A 17,673-nucleotide genomic window follows, 5' to 3' on the forward strand; every position below is an offset into this window, starting at 1 on the left:
AACACTTGAGAAACTAACAGAGTACGAGGCAGCGATGAGCCACAAATTCCACCGAAGGCCTGGAACCATCAATATGGACAATGAAGGAGAGTACGTGGACAAAGCAATGTGAGCAAACCTAAAGCGACAAGCAATCAAGTATCAGACTATAGTGCCCAATACGCTCAATCAGAACAGAATAGCCAAGGGGACGATCCATACACTGATGTCCCTGAGATAAGCAACTTGGAATCTACTTATCCCATGGAAGCCTGCCGGGTACATGTGACCTGGATTGGCCACTGCTGGAAATAAAATACTGAGCTTGATGGACCTTTGTTCTGACCCAGTATGGTAAGTCTTATGTTCTTATATGGAATTGGCAAGGAGAATGTTGCTGGACACTAATCTTCCTGTCAAATTCTGGGACAGGCACTAATGACTGTGAAGTATCTGCAGAACCTGCGGCCAACAAGGACAATCAAGGTGACACTGCATGAAATGTGCCATGGCAAACTGTGTGTTACATTCGCTGTCCGCAGGATGGCTCCATGAGCAGCTTCACTTACCCTGATGCTGCCAGCCCGACACTGCCGTTTCATACAGCAGGAAAATACTGCTGGTATTCTCCATGTGGCGGGATGCTGCCACCAATTCCAACATTCGGTATAGTAACACAAAGGGTCAAAGTCACAACCTCTTCTTTATCGTAATACGTAAATACACACAAGAAGAAGACATGTTTTGCAATACTTTTGTTTCACATTTATTTATACTAACACATATTAGACGCCTGTCTAACAATTAAAATCTCTCTAACACACACACACACCCTCATACACACACATTACACATAAAATCATATTTATGCTTCACTCGTAATTTCAAAAAGTATTTTAAGCAATATCAGTCACTAATTCATAAAGAGTATTTAAAGACTGAGAAAACAATTGTATCAGTCTGTAGATCCAATTATATCAGTCCTTAAGTCCTACAAAGATCTTTGTTTCACCCCCTTTATCTTGGGGGCTTCCTCAGGGACAGACTCAACGTACAAAATTCGTCAAAAGTATCTTGAATAGAGGGAAGAAAATCCTTTCAAACAATGGGAACACGTCAGTTCCGGATGGTGAATTAACATCCGGAATTCGGTACTTTAAGAACTATATGGATATGGTGAATTGATTGTACCCTTTTGAATAACTGATGGATATATTATGTATCTCCATTTGAGCTTTGGGTGATTCAGATGGTAACTTGGAATTTCGATATATACTGGAAGGTTTGTGGTATGTGAGATTGGTTGGCGAATTCTGCCGCAGTGTGACATCTTGATCCGGTGAAGAAATTTATTGGAGAAATCCTTTGGAAACAGTTAGGAATACCCGGTGTATTGGAAATTATCTTGTGAATATGAAGATTTATCGAGTTTGAACGACTGAAGAAGTCATATTTTTGACAGGAATAGCATGATCAACTTTATTCCACTGGATTTTCTTCCCTCTATTCAAGATACTTTTGACGAATTTTGTACGTTGAGTCCGTCCCTGAGGAAGCCCCCAAGATAAAGGGGGTGAAACAAAGATCTTTGTAGGACTTAAGGACTGATATAATTGGATCTATAGACTGATACAATTGTTTTCTCAGTCTCTAAATACTCTTTATGAATTAGTGACTGATATTGCTTAAAATACTTTTTGAAATTACAATGAGTGAAGCATAAATATGATTTTATGTGTAATGTGTGTGTTAGAGAGATTTTAATTGTTAGATAGGCGTCTAATATGTGTTAGTATAAATAAATGTGAAACAAAAGTATTGCAAAACATTTCTTCTTCTTGTGTGTATTTACCATGACAGGATGTCGCTGTCTTCTCTAGTATGTGCGCGCCCTGACACTACTCAATTTAAAGAGCCCATGGCGGACAATCCTCCATGGTGCTCCCTGGTGAGGTCATCATTCCTGTCCTAATTAAATCTGCCTCGGACACTCCTTCAGCACCTCAGCAAAGATTGTCTGCCAGTCTTGTTCTTGTCTTCAAGCTTGCCAGTCTCATTCAGGTTTGTCTACAAGCTTTGTTCCTAGTCTGCTGCTCCACTCCAGTCTTCAGCTCCAGCCTTGCTCTGCTCCAGTTTTCAACTCCAGCCTTGCTCCGCTCTAGCCTTCAGTTCCAGCCTTGCTCTGCTCCAGTCTTCAGCTCCAGCTTTGCTTCACTCCAGTCTTCAGTTCCAGCCTTGCTTCACTCCAGTCTTCAGCTTCAGCCTTGTTCTGCTTCAGTTTTCTGCTCCGCTTCAGTCTTCAGCCTGTTCCAGATTTCAGCTCCGCTTCAGTCTCCAGCATCACCGCGTGCAAATCATCAGCCTTGACTCATGCCATTAGCCTTGTCTTAAGCCATCAGCCTTGCCTCTGTCAAGTCTTCAACCTCAACTGTGTCTTGGTATAGACTCTTGGACTCTGTTATAATCTGACCTGCACTAAGCTTCATTCACCTGCTAAAGGCGCAAACCTTAGAGCTCAGCCTATGAGATTGCACCAACTGCATCACGGCAAAAGGGGCTCATACTCACAATGTGGTTCCCCTACTACCAGTTTGACCACCCCCATGTCATTTCATTTGTCTATGGAGAACCTCTACCTAGTCGTGGGACCACAGCTTCCTTACCCATTATGATGCAGATCAGGCCTCACCAAAAGACCCTTCAGTTCTATGTGTTATCGAAAGCATCCAGACCTCTTGTACTTGTACTTCCTTCCTCAGATTCCATCAACCATATCACTGACTGGAGCATCTTACAGAGTGACCAATGGGATCCATCTTGCCAGGAGCATTGTATCGTTTCTTCCTTGTCGCCACGTCTTCGATTCTAAAAAGCTCAGCTGAAGTACCAGCCTTGTCGCTCCAATGTATGTCCTGGTCTTACATGAATTCAAAACTGTTGTTCCTCCGCTCCAATGTATGACCTATTCTTATGTGAATTCAAAACTGTATTGTTCTTCCTGCCAAAAAAATCTTTGTCTTATTGACCAGGACCAGCCTCAGTCCTTGCCCAAATTTTCAGCCTTAACTTTGCTCAAGTCTTCAGTCTTGTTTTTATCCAAGTCTTCAACTGATGCTTCATCTAAGCCTTCAGCCTTGGTTCTTCAGTCCCGAAAGCAAAGTAACTCCAGATCCTGTGCTGGACCCCTGAGCCCCCAGTTGGTAAAGAAGTAGCTTTGTCTCCTCTGAAGCCAAAGAGAAGAGGCTTGAGGAAGGGGTATTGTTACTTTTGCTGCCCACGGGATGCCCCATGATTGGCTTTCTATGCGCAGGTCCCCAGAGGCAGGCAGAGCTCCAGAGTCTCAATGCGTGGATGAGACGATGGTAAAAGGAAGAGGGATTCAGTTTTGTTAGGAATCTGGGTAAACTTTTGGGGAAGGGGGAGTCTTTTTTAAAAGGATGGGCTCCAACTTAACCAGGGTGGAACCAGACTGCTGGCGCTAACCTTTAAAAAGGAGATAGAGCAGCTTTTAAACTAGAAGAAAGGGGAAAGCCGACAGTCGCTCAGCAGCGCATGGTTCGGAGAGAGGTATCTTCAAAGGATAAGAACATAAGAAATTGCCATGCTGGGTCAGACCAAGGGTCCATCAAGCCCAGCATCCTGTTTCCAGCAGAGGCCAAAACCAGGCCACAAGAACCTGGCAATTACCCAAACACTAAGAAGATCCCATGCTACTGAAGCAATTAATAGCAGTGGCTATTCCCTAAGTAAACTTGATTAATAGCCATTAATGGACTTCTCCTCCAAGAACCTATCCAAACCTTTTTTGAACCCAGCTACACTAACTGCACTAACCACCTCCTCTGGCAACAAATTCCAGAGCTTTATTGTGCGTTGAGTGAAAAAGAATTTTCGCCGATTAGTCTTAAATGTGTTACTTGCTAACTTCATGGAGTGCCCCCTAGTCCTTCTATTATTCGAAAGTGAAAATAACAGAGTCACATCTACTCGTTCAAGACCTCTCATGATCTTAAAGACCTCTATCATATCCCCCCTCAGCCGTCTCTTCTCCAAGCTGAACAGCCCTAATCTCTTCAGCCTTTCCTCATAGGGAAGCTGTTCCATCCCCTTTATCATTTTGGTTGCCCTTCTCTGTACCTTCTCCATCGCAACTATATCTTTTTTGAGATGCAGCGACCAGAATTGTACACAGTATTCAAGGTGTGGTCTCACCATGGAGCGATATAGAGGCATTATGACATTTTCCGTTCTATTAACCATTCCCTTCCTAATAATTCCTAACATTCTGTTTGCTTTTTTGACTGCTGCAGCACACTGAGCCGACGATTTTAAAGTATTATCCACTATGATGCCTAGATCTTTTTCCTGGGTGGTAGCTCCTAATATGGAACCTAACATCGTGTAACTACAGCAAGGGTTATTTTTCCCTATATGCATCACCTTGCACTTGTCCACATTAAATTTCATCTGCCATTTGGATGCCCAATCTTCCAGTCTTGCAAGGTCCTCCTGTAATGTAGCACAGTCTGCTTGTGATTTAACTACCCTGAATAATTTTGTATTATCCGCAAATTTGATTATCTCACTCGTCGTATTCCTTTCCAGATCATTTATATATATATTGAAAAGCACCGGTCCAAGTACAGATCCCTGAGGCACTCCACTGTTTACTCTTTTCCACTGAGAAAATTGACCATTTAATCCTACTCTCTGTTTCCTTTCTTTTAACCAGTTTGTAATCCACGAAAGGACATCGCCTCCTATCCCATGACTTTTTAGTTTTCGTAGAAGCCTCTCATGAGGAACTTTGTCAAACGCCTTCTGAAAATCCAAATACACTACATCTACTGGTTCACCTTTATCCACATGTTTATTAACCCCTTCAAAAAAATGAAGATTTGTTAGGCAAGACTTCCCTTGGGTAAATCCATGTTGACTGTGTCCCATTAAATCATGTCTTAGAGTTAGGGCATCCCGACAGTGAGGTTCCAATTATAAGAAAAATAATCTATGTGCTTATAAGTAAAGAATCATCTGAGCTAAAAGATTCCAATTTATCCCTGACAACTGAAAAGCACTTTGTTAATACAAACAAAAAACAAACTTTGAAATGTTTGTATGCTAATGCCAGAAGTCTAAGAAGTAAGATGGGAGAATTAGAATGTATAGCAGTAAATGATGACATAGACTTAATTGGCATCTCAGAGACATGGTGGAAGGAGGACAACCAATGGGACAGTGCTATACCGGGGTACAAATTATATTGCAATGACAGAGAGGAGCACCCGGGAGGCGGTGTGGTGCTTTATGTCCGGGATGGCATAGAGTCCAACAGGATAAACATCCTGCATGAGACTAAATACAAAATTGAATCTTTATGGGTAGAAATCCCTTGTGTGTCGGGGAAGACTATAGAGATAGGGGTATACTACCGTCCACCTGGTCAAGATGGTTAGACGGACAGTGAAATGCTAAGAGAAATTAGGGAAGCTAACCAAACTGGTAGGGCAGTAATAATGGGAGACTTCAATTACTCCAATATTGACTGGGTAAATGTATCATCGGGTCACGCTAGAGAGATAACGTTCCTGGATGGAATAAATTTATTTATTTATTTATTTAACACTTTTCTATACCGACCTTCATGATAAAAACCATATCAGATCGGTTTACATCGAACAGGGTAAAAACTGGAGTGACAACTAGAATAAATAAGCAAATGATGTGGAAGAGGCAAAGTTACATTCAAACAAGGGGTAAGAACTTGGAGGCTTAATCAGCTGGAAAGAGAGGTTAAAGCCGGCAGTAGTCATATAAATATAATACAATAGAGAAAAAACAGGTTAAATCATCGTGTGCTTTGAAGTGAAATGATTTTGAAATGATTGCTTTATGGAGCAATTGGTTCAGGAACCGACGAGAGAGGGAGCAATTTTAGATCTAATTCTCAGTGGAGCACAGGACTTGGTGAGAGAGGTAACGGTGGTGGGGCCGCTTGACAATTGTGATCATAACAAGACCAAATCTGAATTAATGACAGGAATGGGGTCAGTAAGTAAATCCATTGCTCTAGCACTCAACTTTCAAAAGGAAAACTTTGACAAAATGAGCCTACCTAAGAGCCAAATTTAGGCTCTTAGGTAGAAAGATTAAATCCAGAACCTCCAGGGTAGCATTCTCTGAAATGCTCCCTGTTCCACGCGCAGGTCACCAGAGGCAGGCAGAGCTCCGGAGTCTCAATGCGTGGATGAGACGATGGTGCAAGGAAGAGGGATTCAGTTTTGTTAGGAACTGGGGAACATTTTGGGGAAGGGGGAGTCTCTTCCGAAGGGATGGGCTCCACCTTAACCAGGGTGGAACCAGACTGCTGGCGTTAACCTTTAAAAAGGAGATAGAGCAGCTTTTAAACTAGAACAAAGGGGAAAGCCGACAGTCGCTCAGCAGCGCATGGTTCGGAGAGAGGTATCTTTAAAGGATACTAATGATGCATTAGAATTAGGGCATCCCGACAGTGAGGTTCCAATAATTAGAAAAGTAGTCCAAGTGCCTGTAACTAAAAACTCACCTGAGCTAAAAAATTCTAACTTATCCCTATCAATTAAAAAGCAGAATGAAAATACAAACAAAAAACAAACTTTGAAATGTTTGTATGCTAATGCCAGAAGTCTAAGAAGTAAGATGGGAGAATTAGAATGTATAGCAGTAAATGATGACATAGACTTAATTGGCATCTCAGAGACATGGTGGAAAGAGGATAACCAATGGGACAGTGCTATACCGGGGTACAAATTATATCGCAATGACAGAGAGGAGCAGTCGGGAGGAGGTGTGGCGCTTTATGTCCGGGATGGCATAGAGTCCAACAGGATAAACATCCTGCATGAGACTAAATACAAAATTGAATCTTTATGGGTAGAAATCCCTTGTGTATCAGGGAAGACTACAGTGATAGGGGTATACTACCGTCCACCTGGTCAAGATGGTGAGATGGACAGTGAAATGCTAAGAGAAATTAGGGAAGCTAACCAAATTGGTAGTGCAGTAATAATGGGAGACTTCAATTACCCCAATATAGACTGGGTAAATGTATCATCGGGTCACGCTAGAGAGATAACGTTCCTGGATGGAATAAATGATAGCTTTATGGAGCAATTGGTTCAGGAACCGACGAGAGAGGGAGCAATTTTAGATCTAATTCTCAGTGGAGCACAGGACTTGGTGAGAGAGGTAACGGTGGTGGGGCCGCTTGGCAATAGTGATCATAATATGATCAAATTTGATTTAATGACTGGAAAAGGAACAGTGTGCAAATCCAAGGCTCTCGTGCTAAACTTTCAAAAGGGAAACTTTGATAAAATGAGAAAAATTGTTAGAAAAAAACTGAAAGGAGCAGCTACAAAAGTAAAAAATGTCCAAGAGGCGTGGTCATTGTTAAAAAATACCATTCTAGAAGCACAGTCCAGATGGATTCCACACATTAAGAAAGGTGGAAAGAAGGCAAAACGATTACCGGCATGGTTAAAAGGGGAGGTGAAAGAAGCTATTTTAGCCAAAAGATCTTCATTCAAAATTGGAAGAAGGATCCAACAGAAGAAAATAGGATAAAGCATAAACATTGGCAAGTTAAATGTAAGACCTTGATAAGACAGGCTAAGAGAGGATTTGAAAAGAAGTTGGCTGTAGAGGCAAAAACTCACAGTAAAAACTTTTTTAAATATATCCAAAGCAGAAAGCCTGTGAGGGAGTCAGTTGGACCGTTAGATGATCGAGGGGTTAAAGGGGCACTTAGAGAAGATAAGGCCATCGCGGAAAGATTAAATGATTTCTTTGCTTCGGTGTTTACTGAAGAGGATGTTGGGGAGGTACCCGTAATGGAGAAGGTTTTCATGGGTAATGATTCAGATGGACTGAATCAAATCACGGTGAACCTAGAAGATGTGGTAGGCCTGATTGACAAACTGAAGAGTAGTAAATCACCTGGACCGGATGGTATACACCCCAGAGTTCTGAAGGAACTAAAAAATGAAATTTCAGACCTATTAGTAAAAATTTGTAACTTATCATTAAAATCATCCATTGTACCTGAAGACTGGAGGATAGCAAATGTAACCCCAATATTTAAAAAGGGCTCCAGGGGCGATCCGGGAAACTACAGACCGGTTAGCCTGACTTCAGTGCCAGGAAAAATAGTGGAAAGTGTTCTAAACATCAAAATCACAGAACATATAGAAAGACATGGTTTAATGGAACAAAGTCAGCATGCTTTACCCAGGGCAAGTCTTGCCTCACAAATCTGCTTCACTTTTTTGAAGGAGTTAATAAACATGTGGATAAAGGTGAACCGGTAGATATAGTATACTTGGATTTTCAGAAGTCGTTTGACAAAGTTCCTCATGAGAGACTTCTAGGAAAAGTAAAAAGTCATGGGATAGGTGGCGATGTCCTTTCGTGGATTACAAACTGGCTAAAAGACAGGAAACAGAGAGTAGGATTAAATGGACAATTTTCTCAGTGGAAGGGAGTGGACAGTGGAGTGCCTCAGGGATCTGTATTGGGACCCTTACTGTTCAATATATATATAAATGATCTGGAAAGAAATACGACGAGTGAGATAATCAAATTTGCAGATGACACAAAATTGTTCAGAGTAGTTAAATCACAAGCAGATTGTGATAAATTGCAGGAAGACCTTGTGAGACTGGAAAATTGGACATCCAAATGGCAGATGAAATTTAATGTGGATAAGTGCAAGGTGATGCATATAGGGAAAAATAACCCATGCTATAATTACACGATGTTGGGTTCCATATTAGGTGCTACAACCCAAGAAAGAGATCTAGGTGTCATAGTGGATAACACATTGAAATCGTCGGTTCAGTGTGCTGCGGCAGTCAAAAAAGCAAACAGAATGTTGGGAATTATTAGAAAAGGAATGATGAATAAAACGGAAAATGTCATAATGCCTCTGTATCGCTCCATGGTGAGACCGCACCTTGAATACTGTGTACAATTCTGGTCGCCGCATCTCAAGAAAGATATAATTGCGATGGAGAAGGTACAGAGAAGGGCTACCAAAATGATAAGGGGAATGGAACAGCTCCCCTATGAGGAAAGACTGAAGAGATTGGGACTTTTCAGCTTGGAGAAGAGACGACTGAGGGGGGATATGATAGAGGTGTTTAAAATCATGAGAGGTCTAGAACGGGTAGATGTGAATCGGTTATTTACTCTTTCGGATAGTAGAAAGACTAGGGGACACTCCATGAAGTTAGCATGGGGCACATTTAAAACTAATCGGAGAAAGTTATTTTTTACTCAACGCACAATTAAACTCTGGAATTTGTTGCCAGAGAATGTGGTTCGTGCAGTTAGTATAGCTGTGTTTAAAAAAGGATTGGATAAGTTCTTGGAGGAGAAGTCCATTACCTGCTATTAAGTTCACTTAGAGAATAGCCACTGCCATTAGCAATGGTTACATGGAATAGACTTAGTTTTTGGGTACTTGCCAGGTTCTTATGGCCTGGATTGGCCACTGTTGGAAACAGGATGCTGGGCTTGATGGACCCTTGGTCTGACCCAGTATGGCATTTTCTTATGTTCTTATGTTCTTAAAAAAAAAACTGAAAGGAGCAGCTACAAAGATAAAAAGTGTGCAAGAGGCATGGACATGGTTTAAAAATACCATTCTAGAAGCACAGTCCAGATGTATTTCACACATTAAGAAAGGTAGAAGGAAGGCAAAATGATTACCGGCATGGTTAAAAAGTGAAGATAAAGAGGCTATTTTAGCCCAAAAGGTCTTCATTCAAAAATTGGAAGAAGGATCCATTAGAGGAAAATAAGGATAAAGCACAAGAAATAGCAAGTTAAATGAAAGACATTGATAAGACAGGCTAAGAGAGACATTGAAAAGAAGTTGGCCATAGAGGCAAAAATTCATAATAAAATTTTTTTTAAATATATCCGAAGCAGGAAACCTGCAAGGGAGTCGGCTGGATCGTTAGATGATCGAGAGGTTAAAGGGGAACTTAGAGAAGATTTTGCCATTGTGGAAAGACTAAACACATTCTTTGCTTCGATGTTAACTGAAGATGTTGGGAAGATACCTGTTTAGAGACATTTTCAAGGGTGGTGATTCAGATGAACTGAACCAAATTATGGTGAATCTGGAAGATGTAGAAGATCAGATTGACAAAGTGAAGAGTAGTAAATCGCCTGGACCGGATGGTATACACCCCAGGGTTCTGAAAAAACTCTAAAATAAAATTTCAGACCTATTACTAAAAATTTGTAACTTATCATTAAAATTGTCCATTGTACCTGAAGACTAGAGGGAGGCCAAAGTAACCCCAATATTTATAAAGGGCTCCAGGGGAGATACGGAAAACTATAGACTGGTGAACCTGACTTCAGTGCCAGGAAAACTCGTGGAAACTGTTATAAAGAATAAAATCACAGAACACTTAGATAGACATGGTTTAATGGGACACAGCCAACATGGATTTACCCAAGAGAAGTCTTGCCTCACAAATCTACTACATTTTTATGAAAGGGTAAATAAATATGTGGATAAAGGTGAACCGGTAGATGTGGTGTATTTGGATTTTCAGAAGGCATTCAACAAAGTCCCTCATGAGAGGCTTCTAAAAGTAGTTACATCTCAAGCAGATTGTGATAAATTGCAGGAGGACCTTGCGAGACTGGAAGACTGGGTATCCAAATGGGGTAAAATGCCTGCAAAGGAGTCCTATGGACCACCTGCTCCAGGTGATTTGCTATTTTTTAGTTTGTAAATTTGCCCTAGTACATCTTCCAGGTTCATTGAGTTTTGCGCCGGAGGTGGACCCTTGGGCCGAGGTGGGGTTGGCACTACCCATAGGAGGGATCCTACGGGTCCCCACCATTGGCAGGCAGAGAGGGCTGATGGACGGAGGCCGGCTGGTGCTTCACCAATACCAGCCCTCGTTCCCCGCAGGTTGAGCCTTTGGGTGCCAGGGCCGGCTGGACTTATGTGGCCTCTGTCGGTAGTCGTCGATGGGTGGATTGAGGTCAGCCCAGAGGCAGCAACTAGTGTAGGTATCAGTCTGTACTGGATGAGGCGGAGTCCCGGAGACCCGGGCGCCAGTAGGAACACAGTCTGACAGAATGCGCCCGAGCAAGAGCAGGCCGAAGCCTGAATGAACCACGTCCAGGACAAAAGCTGATGAGGCACTTTGAATCAAACAGTTACCAACAAGGGTCCTGAACTTGGTGATTGATTAAACAGATAAATATGGGAACATAAGTGTGGAAGCTTGCTGGGCAAACTAGATGAGCCGACTGGTCTTTTTCTGCCATCATTTCTATGTTTCTATGTTAAGCAAGCTGGGATCAGGGCTGGTGGCAGTCTGGAAGCAGTGGCAAGCAAGGGTGAGGTCTAGATGAGGAGAGAGTCAAAAAGATGGTCAGACAAAGCAGAAGTCCAGGGCTGGGGAGAACCAATGATGTAGTCAAGCGATGCAGAGGTCCGGGGCTGGACAGAGGCAACAGAGTAGTCAGGTGATGCAGAAGTCCAGGGCTGGAGAGAGGCAACGGAGTAGTCAGGCAATGCAGAGATCCAGGGCTGGAGAGAAGCAACAGCGTAGTCAAGCGATGCAGAAGTCCGGGGCTGGAGAGAGGCAACGGAGTTGTCAGGCAATGCAGAGGTCCGGGGCTGGAGAGAGGCAACGGAGTAGTCAGGCAATGCAGAGGTCAAACCAGGAACAGGAACACAGGAACAAGGAAATAGGAACGAAGGCAATGAGGATCGGGAACCAGGAACTGAAGAGGCAACGAGTACTCGACTAGCGAGGGGTCCTGTTGCAAAGGCAATTTGAGAGAGCGGAGCCCGGGCTTATATATCGGAGCTCTGCTGACGTCATCATCCGGGGCCGCTGCCAGGTTCCCACCGCGGGCCCTATTTAAAAAGACTAGCTGTGCACGTGCGCATGCCTAGGGAGGTGCACGTGCGCGTGCCTAGGGAGGTGCACGGCGCTGGTCGGGAAGGCATTTCTCTGCGGGCTACGTGGAGACGCCCGACACAGAGCATCAGGAGCTGCAGCAGAGCTGGAGGCCCCAGGGGCGGCCTGAGGACGGAGCCGGCGGCCCACAGCCGCCAGAGACGAGGGACCATATGCTGGATCACTTTGAAAGAGGTGAGGGGGGCCCGAGCCGCCGGTCTGCTGCAGCCGGCGCGCGTTAACACTGATATTTTTCATTTCCTCTAAATCATCACCACAGAGTATAATTTCTGGCATGGGTATATCTATTACATGTTTGTTCCTCAGTGAATACCGAAGCAAAGAATTCATTTACAGGGGAATTTTAAGTTCCCGGCGTGTGGAAATCCTGGGAGATACGCGCGTGGTCGGGCGCGCGCACGCCGAGTGCATTTTCAAAACGGCCCAGCCGCGCGCGTATCTCCTGGTACGCGTGTAAGTGCCAGGCATTTAAGAAGGGACAGGGCCGGCAGAGGTCGGGGGGACAGGGCCAGCTGGGACAGCGTGCGCTGGCAGCCGGCTGGCGCGCGCAACACTTATTTCATCTCTTCAGATGAAGTCCCAAAGCAAAACGAAAAGGTTAGTTAGGGTGGGTTTAGGTGTCGGGGTGAAAAGGGGAAAAAGGAGGATGATTAGATAGGGGGATAGGAAAGCTCCCTCCCAGTCCGCTCCTTTATTAAAGCAGATTGGGAAGGAACTGGGCAAAGGAGCGATCGCGTCACCGCGCATGTTTTAAACAATCCCCCCCCCCCCCGGCGCTCGCCAGTGGGCAGTCGTGTGCAATATGAGCACGTGGATACAAAATGGGACGCACATGTGCACATAGGCGTCAGATTTTAAAACACGTGTGCATCGCCATGCACGTTTGATAAGATCGGCGCGCACATGAGCGCACGCCAGGAACTGCACGCACACGGATGCCCACGAGGCCCTTTAAAAACGTACCAGTTAGTTTCTCTGCCTTGGCTTTGTCATCCCTAAGTGCTCCTTTTACCCCTTGATCATCTAATGGTCCAACCGACTCCCTCGCAGGCTTTTTACCTCAAATGTACCTGAAAACGTTTTTATTATGAGTTTTTACTTCCATGGCAAACTTCTTTTCAAATTCTCTCTTTGCCTTCCTTGTCAGTGCTTTGCCTCTGACTTGCCAGTGCTTACGCTGTTTCCTGTTTCCTTCATTCGGATCCCTTTTCCATTTCCTGAAAGATGTTCTTTTAGATATTATAGCCTCTCTCACCTCATTTAGCCTTACTTTCACCTTTTCTAATGCGTGGAATACATTGGGCTTCCAATTGTTCTTTTCAGTTTTCTCCTAACCATTTCCCTCATTTTATCACAGTCACCTTTCTGAAAATTAAATGCTTTCATAGTAGATTTTTTTTTGCACTCCCTCCAATGATTAAGACCAATTTGATAATGTTGTGACCACTATTGCCAAGTGGCTCCAACACGGTTACCTCTCACACCAAACCCTTTGTTCCAATAAGGACTGGGTCTAAACCCGTTTCCCCTCTTGTTGGTTCTGTACCACCACCTCCATGACGCAGTCATTTATTTCATCCAGGAACTTTACTGCTCTGGCACGTCCTGATGTGACATTCACCCAGTCAGCACTGGGGTAATTGGAATCACCCATTATTACTGGGCTGCTTCCCTAATTTATTTTAGCATTTTATTGTCTGTTAGTTTATTCTGGCCAGGTGGATGGTATTACACCCCCACTACTATATTATTCCCCTTTTCACCTGGAATTTCTATCCATAAAGATTCAACATTGCATTTTGTTTCCTGCAGAACTTTTATCTTGTTTGACTCAATGTTCTCTTTAACATATAGGGCCACCCTCCAGCAATTTATCCATTCTATCATTTTGATATAATTTGTAGCCTGGTATCACATTGTCCCATTGGTTATCCTCCTTCCACCAGGTCTCAGAGATTCCAATTATATCTTCCTCTTCATCCAGTGCTATGCATTCTAAATCTCCCATTTTATTTGTTAGACTTCTAGCTTTGTATACAGACATTTGAAAGTATGTTTCTTGTTTGTATTAACAACCTGCTCATCAGTTGACGGGGCTTACACACAGACACACAGTGAGTTACAATAGCATACACACAGACACACAGTGAGTTACAGTAGCATACACACACACACAGTGAGTTTCAGTAGTACACACACACACACACACACACAGTGAGTTACAGCGCACACACACACAGAGGGTTACAATAGCATACACACACAGTGAGTTACAATAGCATACACACAGACACACACAGTCAGTTACAGTAGCACACACACACACAGTGAGTTACAGCAGCACGAACACACACACACAGTGAATTACAGCAGCACACACACACACAGTGGGTTACAGTAGCGCACACACACACAGTGGGTTACAGTAGCACACACAGACACACACACACACACAGTGAGTTACAATAGCACACACACAGAGTTACAATAGCATACACACAGACACACACACACAATGAGTTACAGTAGCACACACAGACACACACAGTGAGTTACAATAGCATACACACACACAGTGAGTTACAATAGCATACACACAGACACATACACACACACAGTGAGTTACAATAGCATACACACAGACACACACACAGTGAGTTACAGCAGCACACAAACACACACCCACACACAGTGAGTTACAGCAGCACACACACACAGTGAGTTACAGCGCACACACACACAGAGGGTTACAATAGCATACACACACAGTGAGTTACAATAGCATACACACAGACACACACAGTCAGTTACAGTAGCACACACACACACAGTGAGTTACAGCAGCACGAACACACACACACAGTGAATTACAGCAGCACACACACACACACACAGTGGGTTACAGTAGCGCACACACACACAGTGAGTTACAGTAGCACACACAGACACACACACACACACAGTGAGTTACAATAGCACACACACAGAGTTACAATAGCATACACACAGACACACACACACAATGAGTTACAGTAGCACACACAGACACACACAGTGAGTTACAATAGCATACACACACACAGTGAGTTACAATAGCATACACACAGACACACACACAGTGAGTTACAGCAGCACACAAACACACACCCACACACAGTGAGTTACAGCAGCACACACACACACACAGTGAGTTACAACAGCACACACACAGTGAGTTACAATAGCATACACACAGACACACACAGTGAGTTACAGTAGCACACACACACACACAGTGAGTTACAGCAGCACGAACACACACACACAGTGAATTACAACAGCACACACACACAGTGGGTTACAGTAGCGCACACACACACAGTGAGTTACAGTAGCACACACAGACACACACACACAGTGAGTTACAATAGCACACACACACAGAGTTACAATAGCATACACACACACACACACACACAGTGAGTTACAGTAGCACGAACACACAGAGTTACAATAGCATACACACAGACACATACACACACAGTGAGTTACAATAGCATACACACAGACACACACACAGTGAGTTATAGTAGCACACACAGTTACAATAGCATACAAACATACACACATAGTGAGTTACAATAGCATACACAGTGAGTTACAGACACACACACACACAGAGTGAGTTACAGCAGCACACAAACACACACCCACACACAGTGAGTTACAGTAGCACACAAACATACACACAGACACAGTGAGTTACAGCAGCACACACACACACACAGTGAGTTACCATAGCATACACACACACACACACAATGAGATACAGTAGCATACATAGACACACACAGTGAGTTACAATAGCATACACACAGACACACACACACACAGTGAGTTACAGCAGCACACACAGACACACACAGTGAGTTACAGCAGCACACACAGACACACACAGTGAGTTACAATAGCATACACACAGACACACACACACAGTGAGTTACAGCAGCACACACACACACACATACACAGTGAGTTACAGCAGCACACACACACAAACACACATACACAGTGAGTTACAGCAGCAGCATACACACACACATATAGTGAGTTACAGTAGCACACACACACACAGTGAGTTACAGTAGCACACACACATACTGAGTTACAGTAGCACACACACACCGAGTTACAGTAGCACACACACAGTGAGTTACAGCAGCACATACACACACACAGTGAGTTACAGCAGCACATACACACACACATACACAGTGAGTTACAGTAGCATATACATACAGTGAGTTACAGTAGCACAAACACACAGTGAGTTACAGTAGCACACACACACACATACACAGTGAGTTACAGCAGCACACACACACACTGAGTTACAGCAGCAGCACACAAACACACACACATAGTGAGTTACAGCAGCACACACACACATACACAGTGAGTTACAGCAGCACACAGACACACACAGTGAGTTACCATAGCATACACACACACACAATGAGATACAGTAGCATACATAGACACACACAGTGAGTTACAATAGCATACACACAGACACACACACACAGTGAGTTACAGCAGCACACACAGACACACACAGTGAGTTACAATAGCATACACACAGACACACACACATACTGAGTTACAGCAGCAGCACACAAACACACCCACACATACTGAGTTACAGCAGCACACACACATACACACAGAGTGAGTTACAGCAACACACACACACAGTGAGTTACAGCAACACACACACACACAGTGAGTTACAGCAGCACACACACACACACACACACAGTGAGTTACAGCAACACACACACACACAGTGAGTTACAGCAGCACACACACACACACACAGTGAGTTACAGCAACACACACACACACACACACAGTGAGTTACAGCAACACACACACACAGTGAGTTACAGCAACACACACACACACAGTGAGTTACAGCAACACACACACATACACAGTGAGTTACAGCAGCACACACACACACACACACAGTGAGTTACAGCAGCACACACACATACACACAGAGTGAGTTACAGCAACACACACACACAGTGAGTTACAGCAACACACACACACACAGTGAGTTACAGCAGCACACACACACACACACACACAGTGAGTTACAGCAACACACACACACACACACACAGTGAGTTACAGCAACACACACACAGTGAGTTACAGCAACACACACACATACACAGTGAGTTACAGCAGCAGCACACACACACACACACAGTGAGTTACAGCAACACACACACATACTAAGTTACAGCAGCACACACACATACACAGTGAGTTACAGCAGCACACACACACACACAGCCACGCTTCTGGCTCATGGTGCTGACATGTAATATTGACACTCACGCTTGTACTTTTTGTGTCCCTCGCTGACATCAGGCAGGAATTTGGAAGGAGCGAGCATGAAGCCGGGGTCTTCTTCCTGGGTCTGAGTGACAGAGTAGGAAGGAGAGAGAATAATCTGATTAAACAATGTGCTAGCGTGAGTTGGGATTGGGGAATGTGATGCAAGGGGTGTGCATGATGCCAGCTGGGTGGCTGCCTCGGGGTAGGAAGCTCTCTTATTCTCATGGACAGACTTTGCATTTCACGCTGGATCACTCTGCCTCTCTAAGGTGCCTGACTCTGCAGTCCCTGTCTACTTTCTTTTTCC

At 43.9% G+C, this 17,673-nt stretch overlaps 1 protein-coding gene across 1 annotated transcript in view; it reads right to left on the bottom strand.

Annotated features, from left to right (window-relative positions):
• Window positions 1–17,673, bottom strand: part of LOC115083430 (dynein regulatory complex protein 11-like) — a 378,622-nt gene that overhangs the window by 211,487 nt on the left and 149,462 nt on the right. Inside the window, exon 9 of the mRNA XM_029587237.1 lies at window positions 17,367–17,448. Coding sequence (XP_029443097.1) covers window positions 17,367–17,448 — 82 coding nt within the window. The remainder of the gene's footprint in view (window positions 1–17,366; window positions 17,449–17,673) is intronic.

Source organism: Rhinatrema bivittatum, chromosome 2 (assembly GCF_901001135.1).
Source record: "Rhinatrema bivittatum chromosome 2, aRhiBiv1.1, whole genome shotgun sequence".
Lineage (NCBI taxonomy): Eukaryota > Metazoa > Chordata > Amphibia > Gymnophiona > Rhinatrematidae > Rhinatrema > Rhinatrema bivittatum.